General features: G+C 40.5%; 3 protein-coding genes across 3 annotated transcripts; all 3 read right to left on the bottom strand.

The window, feature by feature from the left end:
* Positions 1-1409: 1409 nt before the first annotated feature.
* On the bottom strand, positions 1410-5415 carry b4galt4 (UDP-Gal:betaGlcNAc beta 1,4- galactosyltransferase, polypeptide 4). The gene is made up of 6 exons (XM_080550173.1): positions 5323-5415; positions 4486-4718; positions 4118-4305; positions 3751-3873; positions 3508-3612; positions 1410-3269 (listed from the first exon to the last, which is right to left on the bottom strand). The coding sequence occupies exons 1-6, from the start codon at positions 5387-5389 to the stop codon at positions 3128-3130; spliced, it is 858 nt and encodes a 285-aa protein (XP_080406299.1). The 5' UTR covers positions 5390-5415; the 3' UTR covers positions 1410-3127.
* Positions 5416-10299: 4884 nt separating this feature from the next.
* On the bottom strand, positions 10300-15119 carry casr (calcium-sensing receptor; the record flags this gene model as incomplete). Its single annotated transcript, XM_080550158.1, has 6 exons — positions 10300-11444; positions 12097-12220; positions 12584-12814; positions 13095-13934; positions 14457-14763; positions 14935-15119. The coding sequence occupies 6 exons, from the start codon at positions 15117-15119 to the stop codon at positions 10300-10302; spliced, it is 2832 nt and encodes a 943-aa protein (XP_080406284.1).
* Positions 15120-16981: 1862 nt separating this feature from the next.
* Positions 16982-19447, bottom strand: eif4e1b (eukaryotic translation initiation factor 4E family member 1B; the record flags this gene model as incomplete). Its single annotated transcript, XM_080550030.1, has 7 exons — positions 16982-17096; positions 17710-17849; positions 18109-18222; positions 18582-18645; positions 18842-18937; positions 19180-19280; positions 19424-19447. 7 exons carry the CDS (start codon positions 19445-19447, stop codon positions 16982-16984), a joined length of 654 nt encoding a protein of 217 aa, XP_080406156.1.
* Positions 19448-19830: the final 383 nt, after the last annotated feature.

Genomic DNA, 19830 nt, shown 5'->3' on the forward strand with positions numbered 1-19830 from the left:
GTCAGACTCACATTACGTTCGATTCAGCTCCCTCTACACATGAGTGTGTCTTGTGGGAGGCACAGATATAGCCCTCAAACTTCATGAGGGGTTTACTGTATGTTAGGGTGTGTCAACGTAGCTAGAGATATTTGCATCACAAGGAAGAAAAGTGTTAATCACTGTCCAAGTCCACACATTGGCCATGAGATGTCATGTTTTATCACAAAGCATAACCCCACCTGCACTGTCTCCCGCTATCAAGGGTGATCCTTGTCCCCTAATGGAACATTTGTTTTTAGCTTAAAGGAAGTCTCTAGGCCACTAGGCATGACTCCAGGCCTGCTGAGCCATTGATCTGTCTCATCAAATAAAGTTGTAGGAAGGGGTCTGTTGTCAGTATGCAGTATCCTTCATTTGTGTTGTTTCAAAGAGAGCAAGACTCACATTCAAAGTGAGGAGAGTGGAAGGTTGCGCCAGGGTTTTACATTATTCTCTGAATGAGGAGATCATGATCTACTCTTGTCTACTGCAGTAAATTCAAAATATGTCATTCTGTGCTACGTATTATATGAATGTGAATCTGCTTTGTTTGGCTCAAAGCTTAATGTTTGAAATGTCAAAGTGTGTGCATTTGTTTCCCAGGCCATCCTGCCTTCCACTGAACAAAGCCCTCTTTCTGCGCCACAGGAAAAAGGGATGACATCATTTTGTCCATACAAAGCCTCGGACATCACACTCCTTCCCCTCTTTGGTTGCCTCCACAATATTGGACTGTTGAAACGAGTGCTCCTCTTAGAGCGAGCTTACAAGCTACTGGTCAAACCACTTTATGAAAGCAAGGGAGTGACAGGTGTGTGTTGTATTGATGAAGCCAAGGGCCTTACTAATCTTGTAAAAAAAAAAAAAAGACTACTGTCAAAGCGAACACATTAAACTTTTTTAAAAACCATGTAATAAAAAAATATTGTACAGTAAATAGCAGGAATTCAATCGATTGCAGCTCTCTGGACCACCTTTCCGAAGTGTGTTTGCTTTGCATAGCATCAATTCCAGGATTAAGGGAATTAACATTTGATTTAGAGATTTGCAAGTCCAGTCATGTGTGCTGGTGACTCCTGAGGATTTACCATTTCATAATCAAACTTCATAATCCCTCCAGCACTGCACCCTACACACTGCTATACAAATCAAATGCACTTCAGACAAAAAGCTGCTACTCGAGCTGCAATTAATCAATTGCCTAGGACTTAATTTCATACATGCATTCAGAGATATTGGATTGGAAATTGCAAAAAGAGATCCCTCATACAAAATTAAGCACAGTCATTCTAAGGAAAACAACTCAAACAGCTTTGTTAGAAATAGTAATAGAGCATTTTATTACACGTGAAATGCAAAAACTCCATTTCACTTATATGTTTCCCTTTCACCCAATGAAATCAACAAAACTAACAATGTGATTTTAAAATAAATGTACACAACATGGCCTCTCCCAGAATGGCACTCTTAATTAAACAGTCATCATGGCACCCCTAAATATTATATGTTCTGCAATCGTTCATAATCATACAGAAACACAGAAACAAATATCACAACTGAGATGTTGAATGCTACAGTACTTACACACACCAAACACTTTATTAGGAACACATGTACTCCTGTCAAGTACATGCTGGTGGAGATGGTATAATGGTGTGGGGAATGTTTTCTTGGCACACTTTGGTCCCGTTAATACCAATCAATCATCGCTGAATGTTACAGCCTATTAGTATACTATAGAGTATTGTTTCTGACCATGTGCACCCCTTCTTAGCCACAATGTACGCAATGGCTACTTCCAGCATAATGCACCATGTCACAAAGCACCTTTGGGATGTGGTAGAACGGGAGATTCACAGCTTGAAAGTGCACCTGAAAAATGGCGTGATACAATCATGTTATCATGGACCAGAATCTCAAAGGAATGTTTCCAACATCTTGTGGATTCAATGCCACGAAGAATTGAGACTGTTTTGAGAGCAATGAGAGGCCCTACCCAGTATTAGTATAATACCGTAGTGTAATAGTGTTCCTAATAAAGTCTTCAGTAAGTGCATAATGCATTTCTTGGTAACAGAGACCTCACCCAATGGAAATATGAATCACCTACAGAAGCAAATGCAAATATCATATTTCCAAAATATATTATAAATCTTAACAAGCAATAGGCCTACTAGATCATTTAAAAACAGTCAGACCAATAATACATTTGATAAAAGAGTGAAAATGTCACATACAAAGGGCAAAATAGACTCTTCATAGCCATTGACAAGGACCTACATGTATTGATCAGCAATAAAATAAAATAAAGAATTACTTTGATACTTTGATTTTTTTTCTCTCCAATTTTCAATTTACAAATGGATTAAGGCAACAAAGTATTTTACCACAAATTTTATGATATGAGTGTATCAGTTACCTCACACATATCGTAGCAGCATGGTGACCTAACATGTTGATCCACAATGTCACATGTCTATACAATGAAAGCTATCCACACTGCAAATGGTTGTTAAGAGGCTTTCATAAAACCTGCAATTAATCTCTATGTAACATTCCTTCACTAACATGCTATGGATAATATAATCATTAATATGCAGACAGATCCCACTCGTATGTACTAATATTCTACATTCATGTACCGTAGGAGTGACTCGAGAGCAATCTTTAGCTCTCTTTTTTTAATAGGGCAGGAAATTCAAGCCGTAAACCTTCGGGGGGTTTTATTCAATCGAAACTGGTAATCAGCATTCTGAGGTATGGCAAAAAACAGCACGCTGTGTTAGAATTGACTTCTGATTACATATGCTTAACAAAACCATGTTTATGTAGAGACCAATTCAAATTCCACTCAATGAAATGTTGCTCTCTGCTGTGCAAACAGATCTTAGCCCTTAGAGACTGATTGCCAGTGTGGATTGAATAGTGCTTCCAGGCTGTTAGAATGAGACATGGACTTTTAGGACCTTTCAGTGTTACCAATGCCCTGCTTGGATTGGTTTCAAGTTCAAAAAACACTATGAGGACTACATTGACTATGGTAAACAGCAACAGACAATAAACTCACTATTCACTTCAGTTGTACTACAGTGAATCAGCTAAGGCCTCAGTGGAGCCCCTGAGGCTTCCCGATGTCCACAGTGACGTTTATGTACAGAGGTGGTCTCTCCACTGACATCGTGTTATAGGAACAGGTGTTCAGTCCGTCGTTTTTCCAGACTTGAGGTGTCCGTCCGAGCAAACGCATCCTGTAAAGGAGACAGAATTTCACCTTGATATTACATAAATGAAGGGTGAATAACTATATCATTTCTAACATGATGGCATAACAATAACAATAACTTAAATTCATATAGAGCCTTTCAAGGGCCCCAAGGTCGCTTTACAGAAAAACAAGAAAATTACAAAAAAAACTGTCAGGCAAACAAAACTAAACTAGAGGCCGAAGGTATACCATTGATGTACTGTATATCTACATTCACTGACCTGTCTTTATTAATTTCGTTTCCACTATCTCTTTTATGAAACACCATGGTATAGCGTGCTATATCAGAGGGTGGTCTCACAATCTTCATTTTCTGGAGCCCCACCCTAGAAGACACAAACCACAGTCAACTGTCAACAGTCAAACTAAATCAGTCAATCAATACCATTCCGTATTAATAAATGTATGAGAGAAATGTGATGGAATCTGACATTAGAAGATCAAGTCTTAAGTGGGGGTCTCACCGGATGCGAAGATCGTCGTCTTCTCCACCCCATCCCCAGTATGTGTTTGAGAATCCGTTGACTTTATAAAACTGGTCTCTCGTCATGGCTGTCACCCCTCCAAAGTAGCCTTTGTACCTCAATCTTGGGGGGAAAACAATAGAAATTGATCATAAAAAAGAGAGATACTACAGACCCCATTTCCAGTTTTTGGTTTGAATGTTGGTCAAAATCTAAATGCCAAACTGTCATCAGTGAATGACTTTATATTGACACTGTAGCTGCAACCCTACCAAGTCATGCAAGCCTGAATGCTGCTGTGATGACAAACTTGTAGACTACTGTCGATTGTATTTGATACAATGAGTAAGTGAGTTAAGATACTTACTTGTACCCTGTGGCGTTCCTCCCAACCACTAAGTGTTTAGGCTGCTGCTCACAATTGTATAAGTTGTAGTCGTTCTCAGGAACGAGGTCTACGTCATGAAAAATGAAGCAGTCCCAATTGTAGTCCTTGAGTGCCTCCAAGTATCCCACATTGAGCAGCTTGGCCCGGTTAAACTTTGCCTCTCCAGCCTGTCACAACACACGAATCAAGACCAAAACATCAACCTCTTTCAATATCAGCACCTCCATATTTTCACAGGAGATCTTTTAGACATACAATCCACTCCATAAAAGGTGATGAAAAAATATTGCTTACAGGTAGTAATAACATAACATATGTGACATAATAGATTAGATTGATTCTGTTACCTGGTGGATGACATAGATGCTGTAGTGTAGCTGCTGCCTCTGAAGGAAGGGGTGCAGGTGATGAAGTAAGTAGAGAAGATGCTTCTCACGGCTCCGGTGGGGGATGAGGATAGCCACAGTCTGCCGGGCTATGCAGTCTGGAGGTTGATATTTGCCCTCCTCCACATCTCTGTTCTCACTCTCCACCTCCTTGAGGGTAAGGGTGGGCTCGAATGACAGCTTCAGCGCTCCCTCTACAACAAAAGAGAAAACACAATGGAAGTCTAGGCACATCCATCTGGCACACAACTGAGTTCCAGGTAACTACATTTCATTGACAGAATATCTGAATATATATGTATATCAGAATATATATGGTCAAAACTAAATTAAATAATAACAGTAAAATGTGTGTACGTTTTGTTCCGCTCACTGACAAATAAAAGGTGTTAAAAGTTTGCATTTCTGTTGATTCACATGAAAAAACCCAACAACATATTTTGTACCATCTGCATCCCATATGGTGATTGACACTTTCAGTCAACAAAGAGCCATTTCATGTAGGCCTAGGCTACATGCAAAGTGTTGCCAAATGTGCGAGTATAATGAGATGCACATATCTAACATGTAGGCCTTGACTAAGAGCAATACATGACAAGATAATGTTGAACGCTTACAACCCTAGACATTTATCAAACTATCCATTTCATTATCCCCATGTAGCTTGAAGCTCTATAGTTCACACAAAATCCAAACTTACCATAACAGAAATGCACACTACACACAATACATAGCCTATGCTGCTACAAGGAAATGTACTGTACTCTACAAGGACATGTAAGTGTACTCTGTACTTACGAAGTAGCGGTGATTTCTGAGGACAGTTCTCTTTCGGTGATGGAGTGTCAGAGAACACATGTGTCATTGTACTCCTGGAGTTTTGGTCACCCCTCCCCTGGACTTCTGCTTTGCTAATTGTCTGTGGTGAGACCGGAGCATTTTGGATCGAGTTTACTGTCTCACCTGCAAAGAGGGTGATCCAAACCAGCACAGAGAGCAAGACCAGCAACAGCATCAAATACTTTCCCCTCCTAAAGACTCCCATGGCTGCCCAATTGTAGAGATGTCAACACCCAAAAAAAAAAGTGGTCCTGGTTTACGACATCTATTTGGCTCTTCTCTGCTGCGTAACCATAAAAAACAACTGAGCGGAGTTGATCAGGTCCTCTGATCGGTCATTCCCATCATGACAAAGATGTTGCATTACTTTGGGAAAACCCGTAAAACCAGTGTAGGGGAATGTAGCCCGGATGTTTTGCTTTTCTTTCTTTTTTTGGCAATGAACTTCCCTCTGAGAGCTGCACCTGAAGAGAGAGATAAGATAAGTACCATTCTGGCATTATGCAAAATGCAGTAACAGTACAGTTCAGTGTCTTACCAAGGTGGTGCACTGAGGTGTGTCATTCTACAAGTAGCCTACTTACTCAATTCCCTCCCTTCATCTGAAGGTTAAAGGGATTCTCCACGTTTTTAAAGATTCTGTCCTGGTTTTACCCTGACCTGTCCTTGACCGTAGTTGAGAAGCCCAGTTTTTTGTAATATACTTTTGCTTTGAGTAGTCTTGTTTGTTGAATAGCTATTTGGGCTAATCAACTAGGCTACACCCAAGGTCAGGGCTAAACCAGGAAAAAGCGTAACATCCCTTTATAGAAAACTCAACAGACAAGTAAGTTACTTATATGGAATAATGATCTTTTCTAACTCCTCACCTGTTTGCTCTTTGGTTTCATGTTGACACAGTTCCTGGTCATTGTCTTTCCACACACACTATCCAGGTATGTCAACTGAAAGAGTACCTGTGTGCTTTGTCCGTAGCTCAACTCACAGTGCCACGTTGTTCTTATTTGTTCTCTGCACAGAATCACAAGCTAAGGGGTTTATTTGTATAGTATAGTATAGTGGATATTTATTTATTTATGTAAACCAGCTCTTTTCCCTTCTTGTTTTTAGTATTTTTTTCCTAGCACCAGGGGAGCCCCCCCTCCCAAATTTCGTTGTATGGTACCTGTACTGTATTAATGACAATAAAGACCATTCATTCATTCATTCAAACTGCTCTTGACAACGGCCAAATCACAAAGGTAGCTACGTTACTTAGCTAACTACTAGTACCTTAGGGCTCTCTTAATTGATTGTTGGTTAAACACTTGACTGGTGTTGTCCTGTTGTGATTCAGGGAGAAAATCAACTCAGCAGCAGTGACAACAACTTCCACATCAACTTGAAATGGCTCTTGGGAATCATGCAATGAAACCAAGGCAAGCAGGCTGAGATGTATTAATACTCCTGGCTACCAGCTGCCTAGCTAGATGCTAGTTTTGTCAAATGGGAGAAATGCACCGTAGCACTATTAAACATCACATGGCTTAGCTAGCATGAAATGAGCGTCCAGAAAAAAGGATGTTTTAGGAATCACATATCCAGTGACTGAGGTTTATATAGACATCTGTTGTCAGCAATAATATAGCATACATCGCTACTACGTCCGTTAACCATTCAGAGAAGATGATGCATTGGAAAGGAACTATAATGTTAATGTCCTGGGTACAGTAGTGGTATTAGAATTATAAATAGGTATCACATTTTTATTTCCAGTCTCAATCTCGCTTATAAATTAAAACCGCATTCCTGGCTCGATGGGAACGTGTCACATCATGTCATTAATCACACGTGTGACTTCATGTCATTAACATCATGGCGCGTGTCAGTCTCCAAATCAATAATCCGCTATTTCGTCTCGCGCGTTATTCTCCGTTATGTCCCTGTCGCATGTATGCAAAGGTGTTCATTTTACATCAGAGCTAAAAGATTGCAATGGTGTCATAGATAGTGGGTCTTATTATTCATGTTAAACTTGTGAATTAAACTGTTTCAGCGCACCAATATGCACGTTATTATGATGAGAGGTGCACAAACAAAAGTATTGAAAGTATGTCGAAAATGTTTAGCTTACCTTTTCAGTAGCTGACTTCTAAACTTCTCACTACTACAGTTTTGGGCTAGTGGAATTCCTGGAAACCTCCCCCTTCCACTTCCGCAAACAGTACGCTGAAGGACGTAAGCGTAATCAGCTCCTAGCCCCTCTACCCCTCCCTTCAGCAATGCACTCCTGGAGACCAATGGCGCTTTTCCACTATCGGCCCGGCTCGGCTCGGGTCGGCTCGCTTCGGCACGCTTCGGCACGCTTTTGAACAGTTCTGGTTTTCCACTTTACACAAGAGACCAGGAATGAGTAGGAGGAGTAGAAGATAGTAGGCGGAGTTACGCGTTATAAAAGCGCGCCATGGTGGTGACGTATATTTTCACGAGACACAACACAGCCACAACAACAGCGACATGGAGGAACTTGAAGCTATCGTATACTTTTTCCTCGGCATGTGGTATATTATTAACCGTGGTTTTTTGGAGAGAAAGAGAAAGAGAGAGAGGAAGCTATGTACACATAATAAAGTCATGTTTTTTGAACCCTTAAAACCACTGCCTTCACTTGTCTGCTTTATGAACTGTAGTATCATTGTGTGCCGTGTTATTCACGGACAAACACGGTGACGGAGGCACCCTTTGCGGGTTAATAACTGTGATTTACCGTGGGTTAGGATAACAATTCAAACGTGTCCGGATAGGGGAGAGGACAGGGAATCCAAAACCATTTGAATGGTGTCGATACGACACTGCTATCACGGTCGACACAGCGCGGAGCGAATTCCTTGTTAAAACGTTTCTCTCCCCCCGCTGTCAACGGTAGTTTCATCCAGCTGGCGCGGTGCTGCAGGCACAGATTCATTGAGTTTACGGTTAAAAGCAGTGAGGTGATACGCAGGACTACGCCGTATACCCACTAGGAAAGCCAAGGATTTCCATATACCCACTTAAAAATGTGTGAGGATACGTAACAGCGTTTTGTGACAGAACTTTCACTTTCATTCATAAAATTCACCCTGTCTGTGTTACGAAGCACTTGACTTTTGGACCATTGAGACTGACTATAGCGTCATATACCATCAACGGGGGGAAATGCGACATGAAATATGTCAAAATGTAGCACTATCATGCACAGATCAGCATTTTTATGGCGTTCCGAAATGAACAATATGAGGCTGGGAGGGAAAATCACAGTATACCCACTAGAAAAAACTAGACTACACCGCTGGTTAAAAGCATATCTTCTCGGGGTGTCAGCGCGGTGGTTAAAGGCTCAAAATGACCGTATACCGATGGTGAAGTTAGCAAAGGAGTATTGTGTTTCTACCACCTTCACAGCCGGTGTTATTCACGGGCAAAGACGGTGCATAATAGCGATTTTTGTGTTATGCTTGTTGTAAATAAAAGTCCTATGATGCATTGAAATGACATTAAACTAAGATAATACGATGGTCAGCATAATTTTTCGAATCTTTATTAATAAGCTATTACAGAAACTGTAGTGACATTTTCCAAGAGCGAATGTGGTATTTAAAGATGGCGGTTAGAGAAGAAATCTATGAACATGGGATGATGATTTCCATTGACCAATCAACGGTGTGCAGCGTCAGCCTGGCAAAAAGGTTCCGGGTCTCAAAAAAGGTTCCTGCCCTCGATGGGTAGCTAAAGAAGCGACCCGACCCGACCCAGGCCGACAAATGGAAAAGCGCCATTAAAGGATCCTCCAAGGCACAGCCGTATCATCTTTATCAATACAAACGTTCAAAGCTTTTGACTGCACATCTGTTTTGACTCTGGAGAATAATTCATCTTAAAATCAAAGTTTCTCAAAATATTGTGTATTTTCTTGCATGGATATGATATGTATGGAGTAAATGTTTAGAGCCCTAACCCTAGTCCGAATTTAGCCCTAACCCATTTTCTTCCATTTTCGAATGACAGGGACACTCACGGGAATGGTATGTTTTACTGTTTTATTTACATAGTCCACAATTGTCCTTGTTGCAGCAATATCAAGGAAGTTTAACATACATTTATATCATAGGTCATACATTTGGTTTCATGTGTCTACTAAAATAAAAAATACAAATACATAAGGAAAGTCTTGGTATACATCATTGGAATACAAAATGTCTCCTAACTGACTTGAATGCATAATGCCATCTCAAAATATTTAGTTTCTGGAAGTCTTCCAACCCTCCGAAAGCATCCCTCTGGCTTAAAGATGATTAATATTTATGTTATTCTGAAAACTAAAAAATATTAAATATTCTGTAGTGTAGAGGGTCAACTACATTTCATTCTATTTGCAACCCTATAATATCCTACTTTGAAAACCTGGAGGCACTTCCCCCAAATTAGCTGATTACTCTTGACCTTATTCCCTATCTCCTCCTTAAAGTTGTTGTGTGATATCGACCTCCTTCACCTCTTCCGAATGGAATAATGTAACAATGGAATAATACCATGTATGTAGCTTTTTCTATGTATTTATTTTCATTGTTGAATTTGAAGGCTGTATGTATTGGTGATGTGTTGGGGGATTGTTGAGGGATGGAGAAATGGAACAAAGAGCAATGTTTTATATTGTATGCCAATATACTCATATCTTTGAATACAAATATACATACAAAATAAAAGTAAAATGTGTTTGATGCCATATTTTTCAATTATCATCAGAATCAACAATGCAGATTGACTGCAATGCAATTGCATCCAACGCTGGATTCATTTTTATGAATACGTTAGTTCAATAGTTCAGTACTTCAAAGCTTTTCATGTGAATTCGTCATATCTACGTACACCTGCACAGCCACCATACCACAGCCCTCAATCCTCTAAAATGGTTCTTCACTACTTCATGGAATTCCTTCTGGACTCCTCAAAACTCAAGGAGAGAGTAACCGTTCCACTCCCAAAGCTCACTCTTGGCTTACGGCCTCTTCGGTGACCTGGTGGGGAGTTCGGATCGTTACCATTGGTCTTTAGGCTGACGGAGGAGGAGGGAGTCGAGGCAGAGGATCCACCCACACTGCTGGACCTCTTCCTGGAGGCTGAGCTGTGTCTCAGGGTGGCTTTGGCAGCCACTTTGAAAGCATGGGCCGCCGTGCTACAACGGACCTCTTCTATCGTGTTCCTGGAGGGTTTAAAGAGGATGATGTAGACCTTATTGGAGAAGATACAGGCCAGCAATCCAAAGCTGGAGGCGAGTATAGCAATGACCTCCACAGCTGACACAAACTTGCCGTAGGTACTGAAGTAGGCAGGAATGAAGGAGATCCAGACGATGAAAAAGATGAGCATGCTGAAGGTGATGAACTTGGCCTCGGTGAAGTTCTCTGGCAGTTTTCGCGATTTGAATGCAAAGAAGAAACATATGGCCGCCAGTAGGCACGTGTACCCGATCAGGAAGCCTAGCGCCATCATAGAGCCTTCGTTGCACGTGATGAAAATGATCTCGTCAATGTCATGGTTCCTGTAGCTCGCCGGAGGAGCGTTGTAAAGCCAGACCACACATATCATTACTTGCACAAAGGTACACAGGAACACCAAAAGGAACTGCAAGTTTAGCCCCCACCACTTACGGTGAAGACTGGTGGGGATCTTGGCTTCAAATACCAAAAGTACCCGGTTGGTTTTGACCAGGATGCAGGAGATACAGAGAACGAAACTGATCCCGAAGGCAGGTTGGCGTAGTCGGCAGGTCCAATCCTGGGGTTCACCGATAAAGATCAGAGAGCTGGAGAAACAGCAGATGAGGGAGAACAGGAGGAGGTAAGACAGTTCTCTGTTTGTGGCCTTAACAATTGGGGTATTACGAAATCTGACAAATACTCCTATAACAAAGGCTGTCAAGAATACCCCTAATACGGCACATATTGCCAAGGCTATCCCAAATGGCTCTGTCCATGAGAGAAACTCTATCTCCTTCAGAAAACAAGATGTGTGGTTCTCATTAGACCAGGAGTCAGTGGGACACTTCGTGCAAACACTGGCATCTGTAGGGAAAGAGTCCAATATTGGTATTATTAACATGAAGAAATATGATGTACAAGGGTAATACATGAAATATGACAGTTACAATTAAGTTGCCCCAGTACCTGTGTAGTAACGCTGTAATTGCATTAGTATCAACATCGTATTAAGATACTGTTACATAGCACATTAGTCATTTATTTATAATTGCATAGTAAGTGAGTTGAGCAGTTTATGATCCTTATTCCACTTGTATAATAATATGACTGAATGAGTGAATAACTAGTGAGTTGGACTGGTGATCGGAAGGAGTTCAAATCCCGCCTGAAACAACACCACCACTAGTGTGCCCTAAATCACTTAGCCCGCGGTTACTCCAGGGAGAATATCCCTGTAATTTGTCATTGTAAATCGTTTTGGATTAAAAGTATCTGCTAAAAACTTACAATGTTACAAAAGCAATTCTAATTCAATTATTTTTCCATTCTTTCTTCCCCTTCTCTAGCACTGTGGCTATTATAGCACTGTCAAACTGTGTTACGGTAGAAGCAGTGTCACATGCTTTAGGCAAATCATCTGGGTAAGAGCATCTGCTAAATAACTACAATATTAATGTTACTCTAGGGACAACTTAATATAAAGTGTTACCATTCTTCTTTTTTAATAATATTTCACCTGTGTGATCACTGTATTCTCCCTCTGAGCACTCTGTGCATTCAAAGCAACAGGTTGGCATGCCTTCTATGATTCCCTTCCTGGTGCCTGGTTCACAGTCCTCACTACAGTTGGAAAATGGCACCTATAGCACAGTAATCAAAAAAGAGAAAACAGACCAAAGAATGAGATTGGTGGCATTATAGATATCAATATGTGTTTATAAGATAAATCAGTGGGAAACAAGGAATATTATGTGGATATGGTAACCCTGTTTAGTGGGGGGTGTTTTGGGGGACATGTTGCATCCACCTCTCCTCCTTTGGAGAAGGAAAATAACTGGACAGAATGTTTGTTTCCGTCTCTGGTGTGTGAGTTTACTTAAATCTAATTTCATGCAGCACTGACACTCCTCATAACATGTATAATGTATTTCATATAAGCATGCGGTACAGGTATATCACACACAGATTGTATGCTGAGTAAAGATATTCCTGACAGGACTTACTTCTGTATTGTAGCCATTCCACAGAATCTTTGTCTTATCAATGAAAAGTTGTGCTCCGTTCTTAGCACGCATGTTGTAGAAGCCGACTTCCTCGAACACAACAGAGCCATCCTCAGATGACCGGTGCCAGTTGATAAGTGTGTAGTTTCCGGACGGACTTTGATTCTCGTCAAAGTGCACCTTTTCTCCCATGCTGTTCGTGAAGTTTAAATGTCTGAGCTGCTTGAGAACCTGTCAAAATAAATGAAACAGAACCACATACTGTATGTATAGTATACATACACCCCTCTTGCGATGGTTCTCCTTAAATGAGCTCAAATGCAAAAATATCTTTACCAAGTTACTCAATAACGTAATAAGTCCAACTACAAGGATAATGTGCAGGGGGAGAATACTTTTGCATACAGCACTGTATTTGATCAGGTTACTGGCATAGCAAAGGGACCAACTCACTAACGAAAACTGGGTGTTAAATTAAAATTAAAATTAAATTAACAGGTGTGCATATTACCTGCCAGGCTTCTATTTTCCTTATATCTGCGCAGGAGTTGTTGGCAAAACGACCACGTCCAGGTGTGCAGGTAAATATATCCTGCAGGGCCTGTGCAATAGAGTAAACAGCTACATATACATTATATGAGATACGAAGGTGAGTGTAATCTAGGTATGGGGTCTCTGCGCTCATGATGTCCTCGTCTCCCGTACACGATGGTCTGAAGCTGGTGCTTCCGTTCTCACTGTCTCTGAGTTTCTGGCTGTCTTCCAGATAACAGTTAAATGTCTCCTCCCAAAACTCCCTGACAAACTCATTGTGGCTGGATTTCCTCGGTTGAACTTGTTGTAAGAACTCCTTGAATCCAGGTATGTGACCTGCCCTCAGGGCAAAGCCGATAGTTCCAGCGACGACGTCGAGATACTCCGGTTTGGCGATGAGGGAAGAGCTTGCCCAAGCCTCGCTGGCTAACCAGATACGGTTGGTGATGTTCCGTCTGACCATTTCTATGATTAAGGGCTCGATGTCGGGCCCGCTGGCGAAAACGACTATGACTTTAGCTGATGAATTCTCTATACGGTCGACCAAACCTTGGATGCGGTAGTCCTCAAAGTACTGAGAGATCAACTCATTCAGGTGGATGCAGATGTCTCGTTCTTCCATCTCTTTCTCAAACTTCTCAATCCCTGGGCGTCCGTACTCATCGTCAGATGCCACCGCGATGACCCAGTTCCACTGGAAGTAGTCGATGATGTCTGCCATGGCCGTGGCCTGGTGCTCGTCTGTGGGGATTGTCCTCATGAAGGATTTGAACTGATTCTTATTGCTCAGCAGGCGGCTGGAGGAGGCATAGCTGATCTGCAACCACAGAGGGAATAACGTCATTGACATTTTTAAACATTCTGATAGGGGTTTTCAACAAGATTTAGCAGAGCATAACTTGTGAATCACACAACATCACACAACAATCTTTCAGTCATCAAGAAGAGATGTCAATGCTGCTCGAAAGGTTTTTGAAGACCAAGCTGCTACAGTATTACAGTACAGTACACATTGTAGCTTTAGAACATGAGTTACCGGTACTCCTCCCTATTATCCTCCTGTAAAGCACATTGTATTGTGCATGAAATGATATATAAATAAATAAATAAAAGCGTGTATGAAATGTGCTATAAAAATAAAGTTTGATTTGATTTGATACGATGAATACAATTTGCACAATGGATTGTGTATTTCAAAGTTTATTTATCATATGCTCAGCATACATATGTAAACGGTACAATGAAATACAGTAGGGTTCTGGCATGACATCTATTGTCTACTGAGTGTATTTATACAAAGAGTGTACCTTTACATTCAAATTATCATTCTATTCTTCACCTGTGGTATGTAGAAGAGGCCCAACAAATTTGCAACTGCAGTGGAGACTCCTGACCCAGACGCCCCCACCACTGCTATTGTTGACGGGATGTGAGCCGTGCAGTTACAGAATTCATCCAAGTTTAGAGAATCAATCTTATTTTGAGCTACGAAACTAAGGGTAGCTTCCAGGGCCTTGGACACTGTGTTACAAGTGTCAAAGATCCTGTAGCCAAGTGTGATGTTGGGCAGGAGGGTACTGCTGTTATTGATCTCTTCTATTGCAAAAATCATGGCCTGAAGCCAACGGAATCCACGGAAATTGTACCTGCAAGAGCAACAAAACGTGATATGCGTTAAGTTAAGTTGAATATGTACCTTATATGAAGCACACGGCAATAAAAAAAGGGCAGCATCACCTTGCCACTTACGTTCAGAATTACCTAGCACAAAACAGTCAAATTCTTAATTGTCAATAATGACCAATGATAAATACTACCTGACACACTCTGTGGATTCTGGCCGAGCTGCCAGGTCTTGGTTTTTGGAGGCAACACCGAAGTGCATTGGAAACAGCCCCCCCAGGATAATATCCCCTGTCTTCTGTGCTCTCTGATGAGGATCATAGGTGGAGATGGCACAACTGGACCCCAACAGAATCAGGTAGTACAGATAGAATCTCATGGTTTAGCTCTTAGGAGGGATCTAACATTACACTTTGAATGTCCCCTCAGTCTTGCCCTCTCCAGTGAGTCTGTCTGTTGTGTTGTTGTCTCTGACTCATAATGTTCTTGCTCTGATGAATAGTAGTTTGTGAAGTCCATTAAAGTAAAAGAAAACTGGAGAGGTACGGTATGTGCTTAGTTGAGAAGTCTTGTGTAACAAATTCTGCAACACAACCCTGAAAACAAAGGGAAAATATGATTGCAAGGAGGTTAATGAAATACAATAGCTAACAATGTTTTGCCAATATGATTATTAATTTTTCCTAGTTCGATGTAAAACACTGCTATCGAAATATTGCATATTATAGCACTGGGAACTTTTAGGGTATAAAAGCATAAACAAGCTCCAACAGTTTTATTGTTATAGCTTTTTCCTCTAACTATACATATATCCATTTCAGAGGCACAGGTGGAGGAACTAGGGCCTGGAGTTGGTTTCTGACACCATGACTTGACAAGGAAAAACTACAGGTCCTAGGAATGTCATGTCACACTCCACTGACCTCCCTTCCTGCCAAGTGCTAAGAGTAATGCTGTGGCCAGTCTACCCTGTCACCATGGAGAGCTGTGATAACGGTCCTGCTGCATCTAGCTAATTATCCTGGAAAAATGCTTGGGCAGGACTGTGCTATTGAACAAAGACCCGCCAGAGCCACTGGAAAAATATACTGGGGCAGATTATTCAGATATTTTGCATGCTCTGTCTACCAACAAATCAATGGGATTGTACTTCAGTATTAAAATCTATAATGACTTGTGAACAATATATTATACAGTACATGTATCTATATTCATGTAACGATGGGTCCATAGCTCTGATTTAAGCATCTCAAAGACATAAAACAATGTCATATGCCCAAGGAGAATAAACAGAAAAGGATATTTCAATAAATGAATGAACTACTAATTGTATACGCGAATTAGAGACGAAAACAATGCATCTGATGGAAAACAACCTTTTATCCAAGCTTGAATGCATTATCAAATCATTCTGATATTAACGTTATAGTTTGACACAATTTAGAATTTTCGACTTTGTGATTCATTTACTTAGGTGATTCATATCTTCAAAATAGAGTAACAGCCAACAGTAAAATACTGATTAATATGGTACGAGTGCCATTGATATTTGCTGTATTTTAAGTAGGCCACATCTTTTCAAAACAAGCTTTAGGAAAAGAAACATACCTTAATGTGTGTGGTTGATGTTAAGGCTTCAAAGAGAAAAAAAAAATCAACTGTAAAACAAGAAGACTGTACTGTCGTCGTGGTGACAAAGACTCTCTCCTGCAATCCCAGTGTCTTGATGTGATTCACCTCACCATGGTTTCCAACCACCGAGCCCTGTTTCAGTAAACCAGATGAAACATTAACAGGCAGAGGGCAGTCCATTTCCTTCAGCTAATTAAGCTGTTCTCTGGTCACGATTCTCTTTTCAAATGTATCGTAGATCACAGAACTGGCACAATGAGGTACTTCCCAAATCTTCTAAAAAAAAGTATGCAGCTCCAGTTAGACAGCATTTAAGAGTTTAATGTTTAAGTTGTGCCATTTGTTTGTTCAGCCAAATTCAATTCAATGACATTTCAAACAGAACGAAAATGCACAAGAGACATACAATCTATCCAATTTATTTTTAGGCTTCACAAATATCTCTTACACCTTTAATTAAACAAATACCTCCCACAGGTACATGGTGTGATGCACACAATTAAACAAAGTATTGAATTAAGTGCAAGTACATGTGCAAAATATAACATGACAATTAGTGTACACAAAAACTGAAACTTTGCTATAGGAGACAAAATGTATATAACATTTCTACACAACAAATTTGTTCTTGGTTATTGAATTGCTCTTGGTGGCAGTATCTGCATGGGCTTGATATCCAATGACAAGTTTTGGAGGCAGGCCCAGTCCTTCCTTGTATTTCCGCCTGAAACAATGATGAAGGGTTAGGTTTAATGATCAATCACACAAAAGGTGTAGAGTAAGATCGTTGACAAGCAACATTCATGTTACAACTGAGCGCTCATCTCTTTACGATAAACTGCATGGACAACTGTTGCCAATTAGATGTGGCCCATGCCGCATGTAATCCTAGAAGCAATGGATTGCACCAGCAGGTTTTCCCTCTTCCCATCCACCTAATGGGCAACTATATTCATTATGTTGCTAAGCAGATGCTCATTCAGAACAATTATAGTTTACAACCTGATGGTTAGCAGGCCACATCTGCCCAGGATTTGCTGCAAGTCTGGTGGTTACAATTATCAGCAGTTTATGGAAATTGAAAGTGGCAGACATACTGACTATTACATACAGACTAATGATATCAAATAAAACCCACAACTGTGTAAGTAAGAGAAGTATCAATCTCAGAGCACAGTCCAGGTCCAGTGGATTACTCTTCCTGCTACGACTGGTGGATTGATGATTCACTTGCTTAGTGAAATGTATTGATTGTAAGTCACTTTGGAATAAGGCATCTGCTAAATGCCAAAAATGTAAATGTAAATGCAGTCCACACTGAATCATGCTGGACTCACCCTATATAAGTGACAGCATCTCCATTCTCAGTATTGGTGGTCCAGATTGCAATTTTGTCACCTTTGGCTCGAACATTGATGACCGCGCCGCAAACATCCCTGCTGAAGGATCCAAAGCCCTCTCCAACGAGGCAAAGAAGCTGGTACAATACACAACAATAACATATTTTGGCAAGAGACAGAAACTACATGGATTTTGTATTATCAGAGGGATACAACAAATATGCCTCACTGGTATTTCAACAATGAATTGGTAAAACTGGTTAACAGGAAAAACGTTTGAGTTGGGGTTTTGCATAACATGTAGGGGTGAATGTCAGAGTTAGACCACCTCTGACTTTCACAGTGATCCAAAAATGCAAAATCGAGTGAGGCAGGTTGAGTGGACCGATTGCTAACCGTCTCCAGCCAGAAGCGGTCGAGTTCAGTATGCCTCTGCTGCTTCGACAGTGTTATCAGCCACCGGCCGCCACACTTGTTGCTTCGGTCCTCCCACATGGGATCAATGCCATCCTGGTGAGAAAACGACAGCTTCAACGTAGTCAAGTTTCAATCTTATTGTTACATCTCATTATACAAGTCTAAGGGAGTAAAATCCTTAGGCTTCAGTTTCTCAATATTGCAGTGAGAAAAGAAATAGTGTCAATAGTTATAAAAGACAAATAAGACAAGACAAATTGAGCAAAACAATAGTGGTAATACAAATAAAGTGGTAATAATAAAATAGCCAAAGTTATATAGGGACTAATTAAGCATTTTCCTGAATGGTCAAAACTACTTTCTCGTTCTCTGCCCATTTTTAAATCTCTAACATGTCTCTGAGAAACGAGATGAAAATCACAATCACTCTACACTCCAGAGTCTAAAATCACCTTGAACACAGAGTAGTCACAACCAGACGAAAGCTTGCTCGCCATCTGCATGTTGTTGTACAACCTATAAAACAAGACATGCAAACTTGATTTTGAACCGATTAAAGGATGATCACAACTGATGGCATTTGACAACATACATTTGTTTTACAGGCTGCAGTTGCCAGGTTTGACCTCCACATTCAAAATGTAATTGTTTATTAAGTTAAACTTAAGTTAATACATACAGTTGAATTCATAAGAGCAATGGGTAAACTCACGCCCAGAAGTCTTCCACTGTCTCAAACTTCGTGATGAGTCTCAGGTTATCTTGCCACATTTTGCTCTTATCATTCTTGTAAAACCAGAGAGCCCATCTAAACCAAATAAAAGTAACTATTAAGGGTTAACTATTCTAATTGACAGCAATAAGCCACTTACCCTGCTTCAGCAAGGTATGGAGGCACAGAACATAGGTGACATTAATAAAACATACAAGTCAAGAAACCATCTCAAAGTATTTTACATACAAGTCAAGAAACCATCTCAAAGTATTTTACATACAAGTCAAGAAACCATCTCAAAGTATGTTACAGATGGTATAATCAAAAGAAGACACCTGTTTTGCAGGGGATGCTTCACATGTGGTCCAACAACAACATGTGCAGCAGTAACATGGACCTCTTTGACATCCCTCTTCTTTTTGGCTCCTTTCTCTTGCTAGAAGAAAAAGGAGAAGATAAGAATATCAAAAGCAAATAACCCATATATCAAGGGAACACTTGGGGGCGATTCAACGGGGATGAATGTTTTCTGTAAGAGAAAAATCATTTACAAAAACAGTAATCTATTACGAGTCTCACCGAATGAACCGCGACAGTCGCCATCATGAACTTTTTAATTGGTAGTCAGGGAGACAGGTGTTGCCTATTTGAAGATGTTGTAGGTAGCCTAATTTACGGTGGCCGACAAGGGCAAACGCGCTGCTTCCGCTGGAATCTTAAACTACTAATATAAAGTGAACTGTCTGTGTCTAATAGTTTGAGTGTAATTAATGCTTAACTCTCATGTTTCCTATTAAAAAATGTTTAACACGAGTTAAAGTTGATCTGTAGCCACCTGCTTAGAGGCTATTAATGAAAGAAAGAGAAACACGATTAATCGGTTTAATTTGTACAGTTAAATACCTTTGATAAATTAGGTAAACTCTATGACGCCAATCAAATGTGTTGTACAATACTTTCTTTTAACTACATTAATATCCAAAGCG

Source organism: Nansenia antarctica (assembly GCF_963989245.1).
Source record: "Nansenia antarctica genome assembly, chromosome: 20".
Lineage (NCBI taxonomy): Eukaryota > Metazoa > Chordata > Actinopteri > Argentiniformes > Microstomatidae > Nansenia > Nansenia antarctica.

Excerpts from the sequence above, each read along its gene's own strand:
- b4galt4 (XM_080550173.1), bottom strand. The coding sequence starts at position 5,389 with ATGACACATGTGTTCTCTGACACTCCATCACCGAAAGAGAACTGTCCT. Across the intron at positions 4,719-5,322 it reads TCAGAAATCACCGCTACTTC|AGGGAGCGCTGAAGCTGTCA; the intron begins GTAAGTACAGAG and ends CTTTTGTTGTAG. Across the intron at positions 4,306-4,485 it reads GCATCTATGTCATCCACCAG|GCTGGAGAGGCAAAGTTTAA; the intron begins GTAACAGAATCA and ends GTGTTGTGACAG.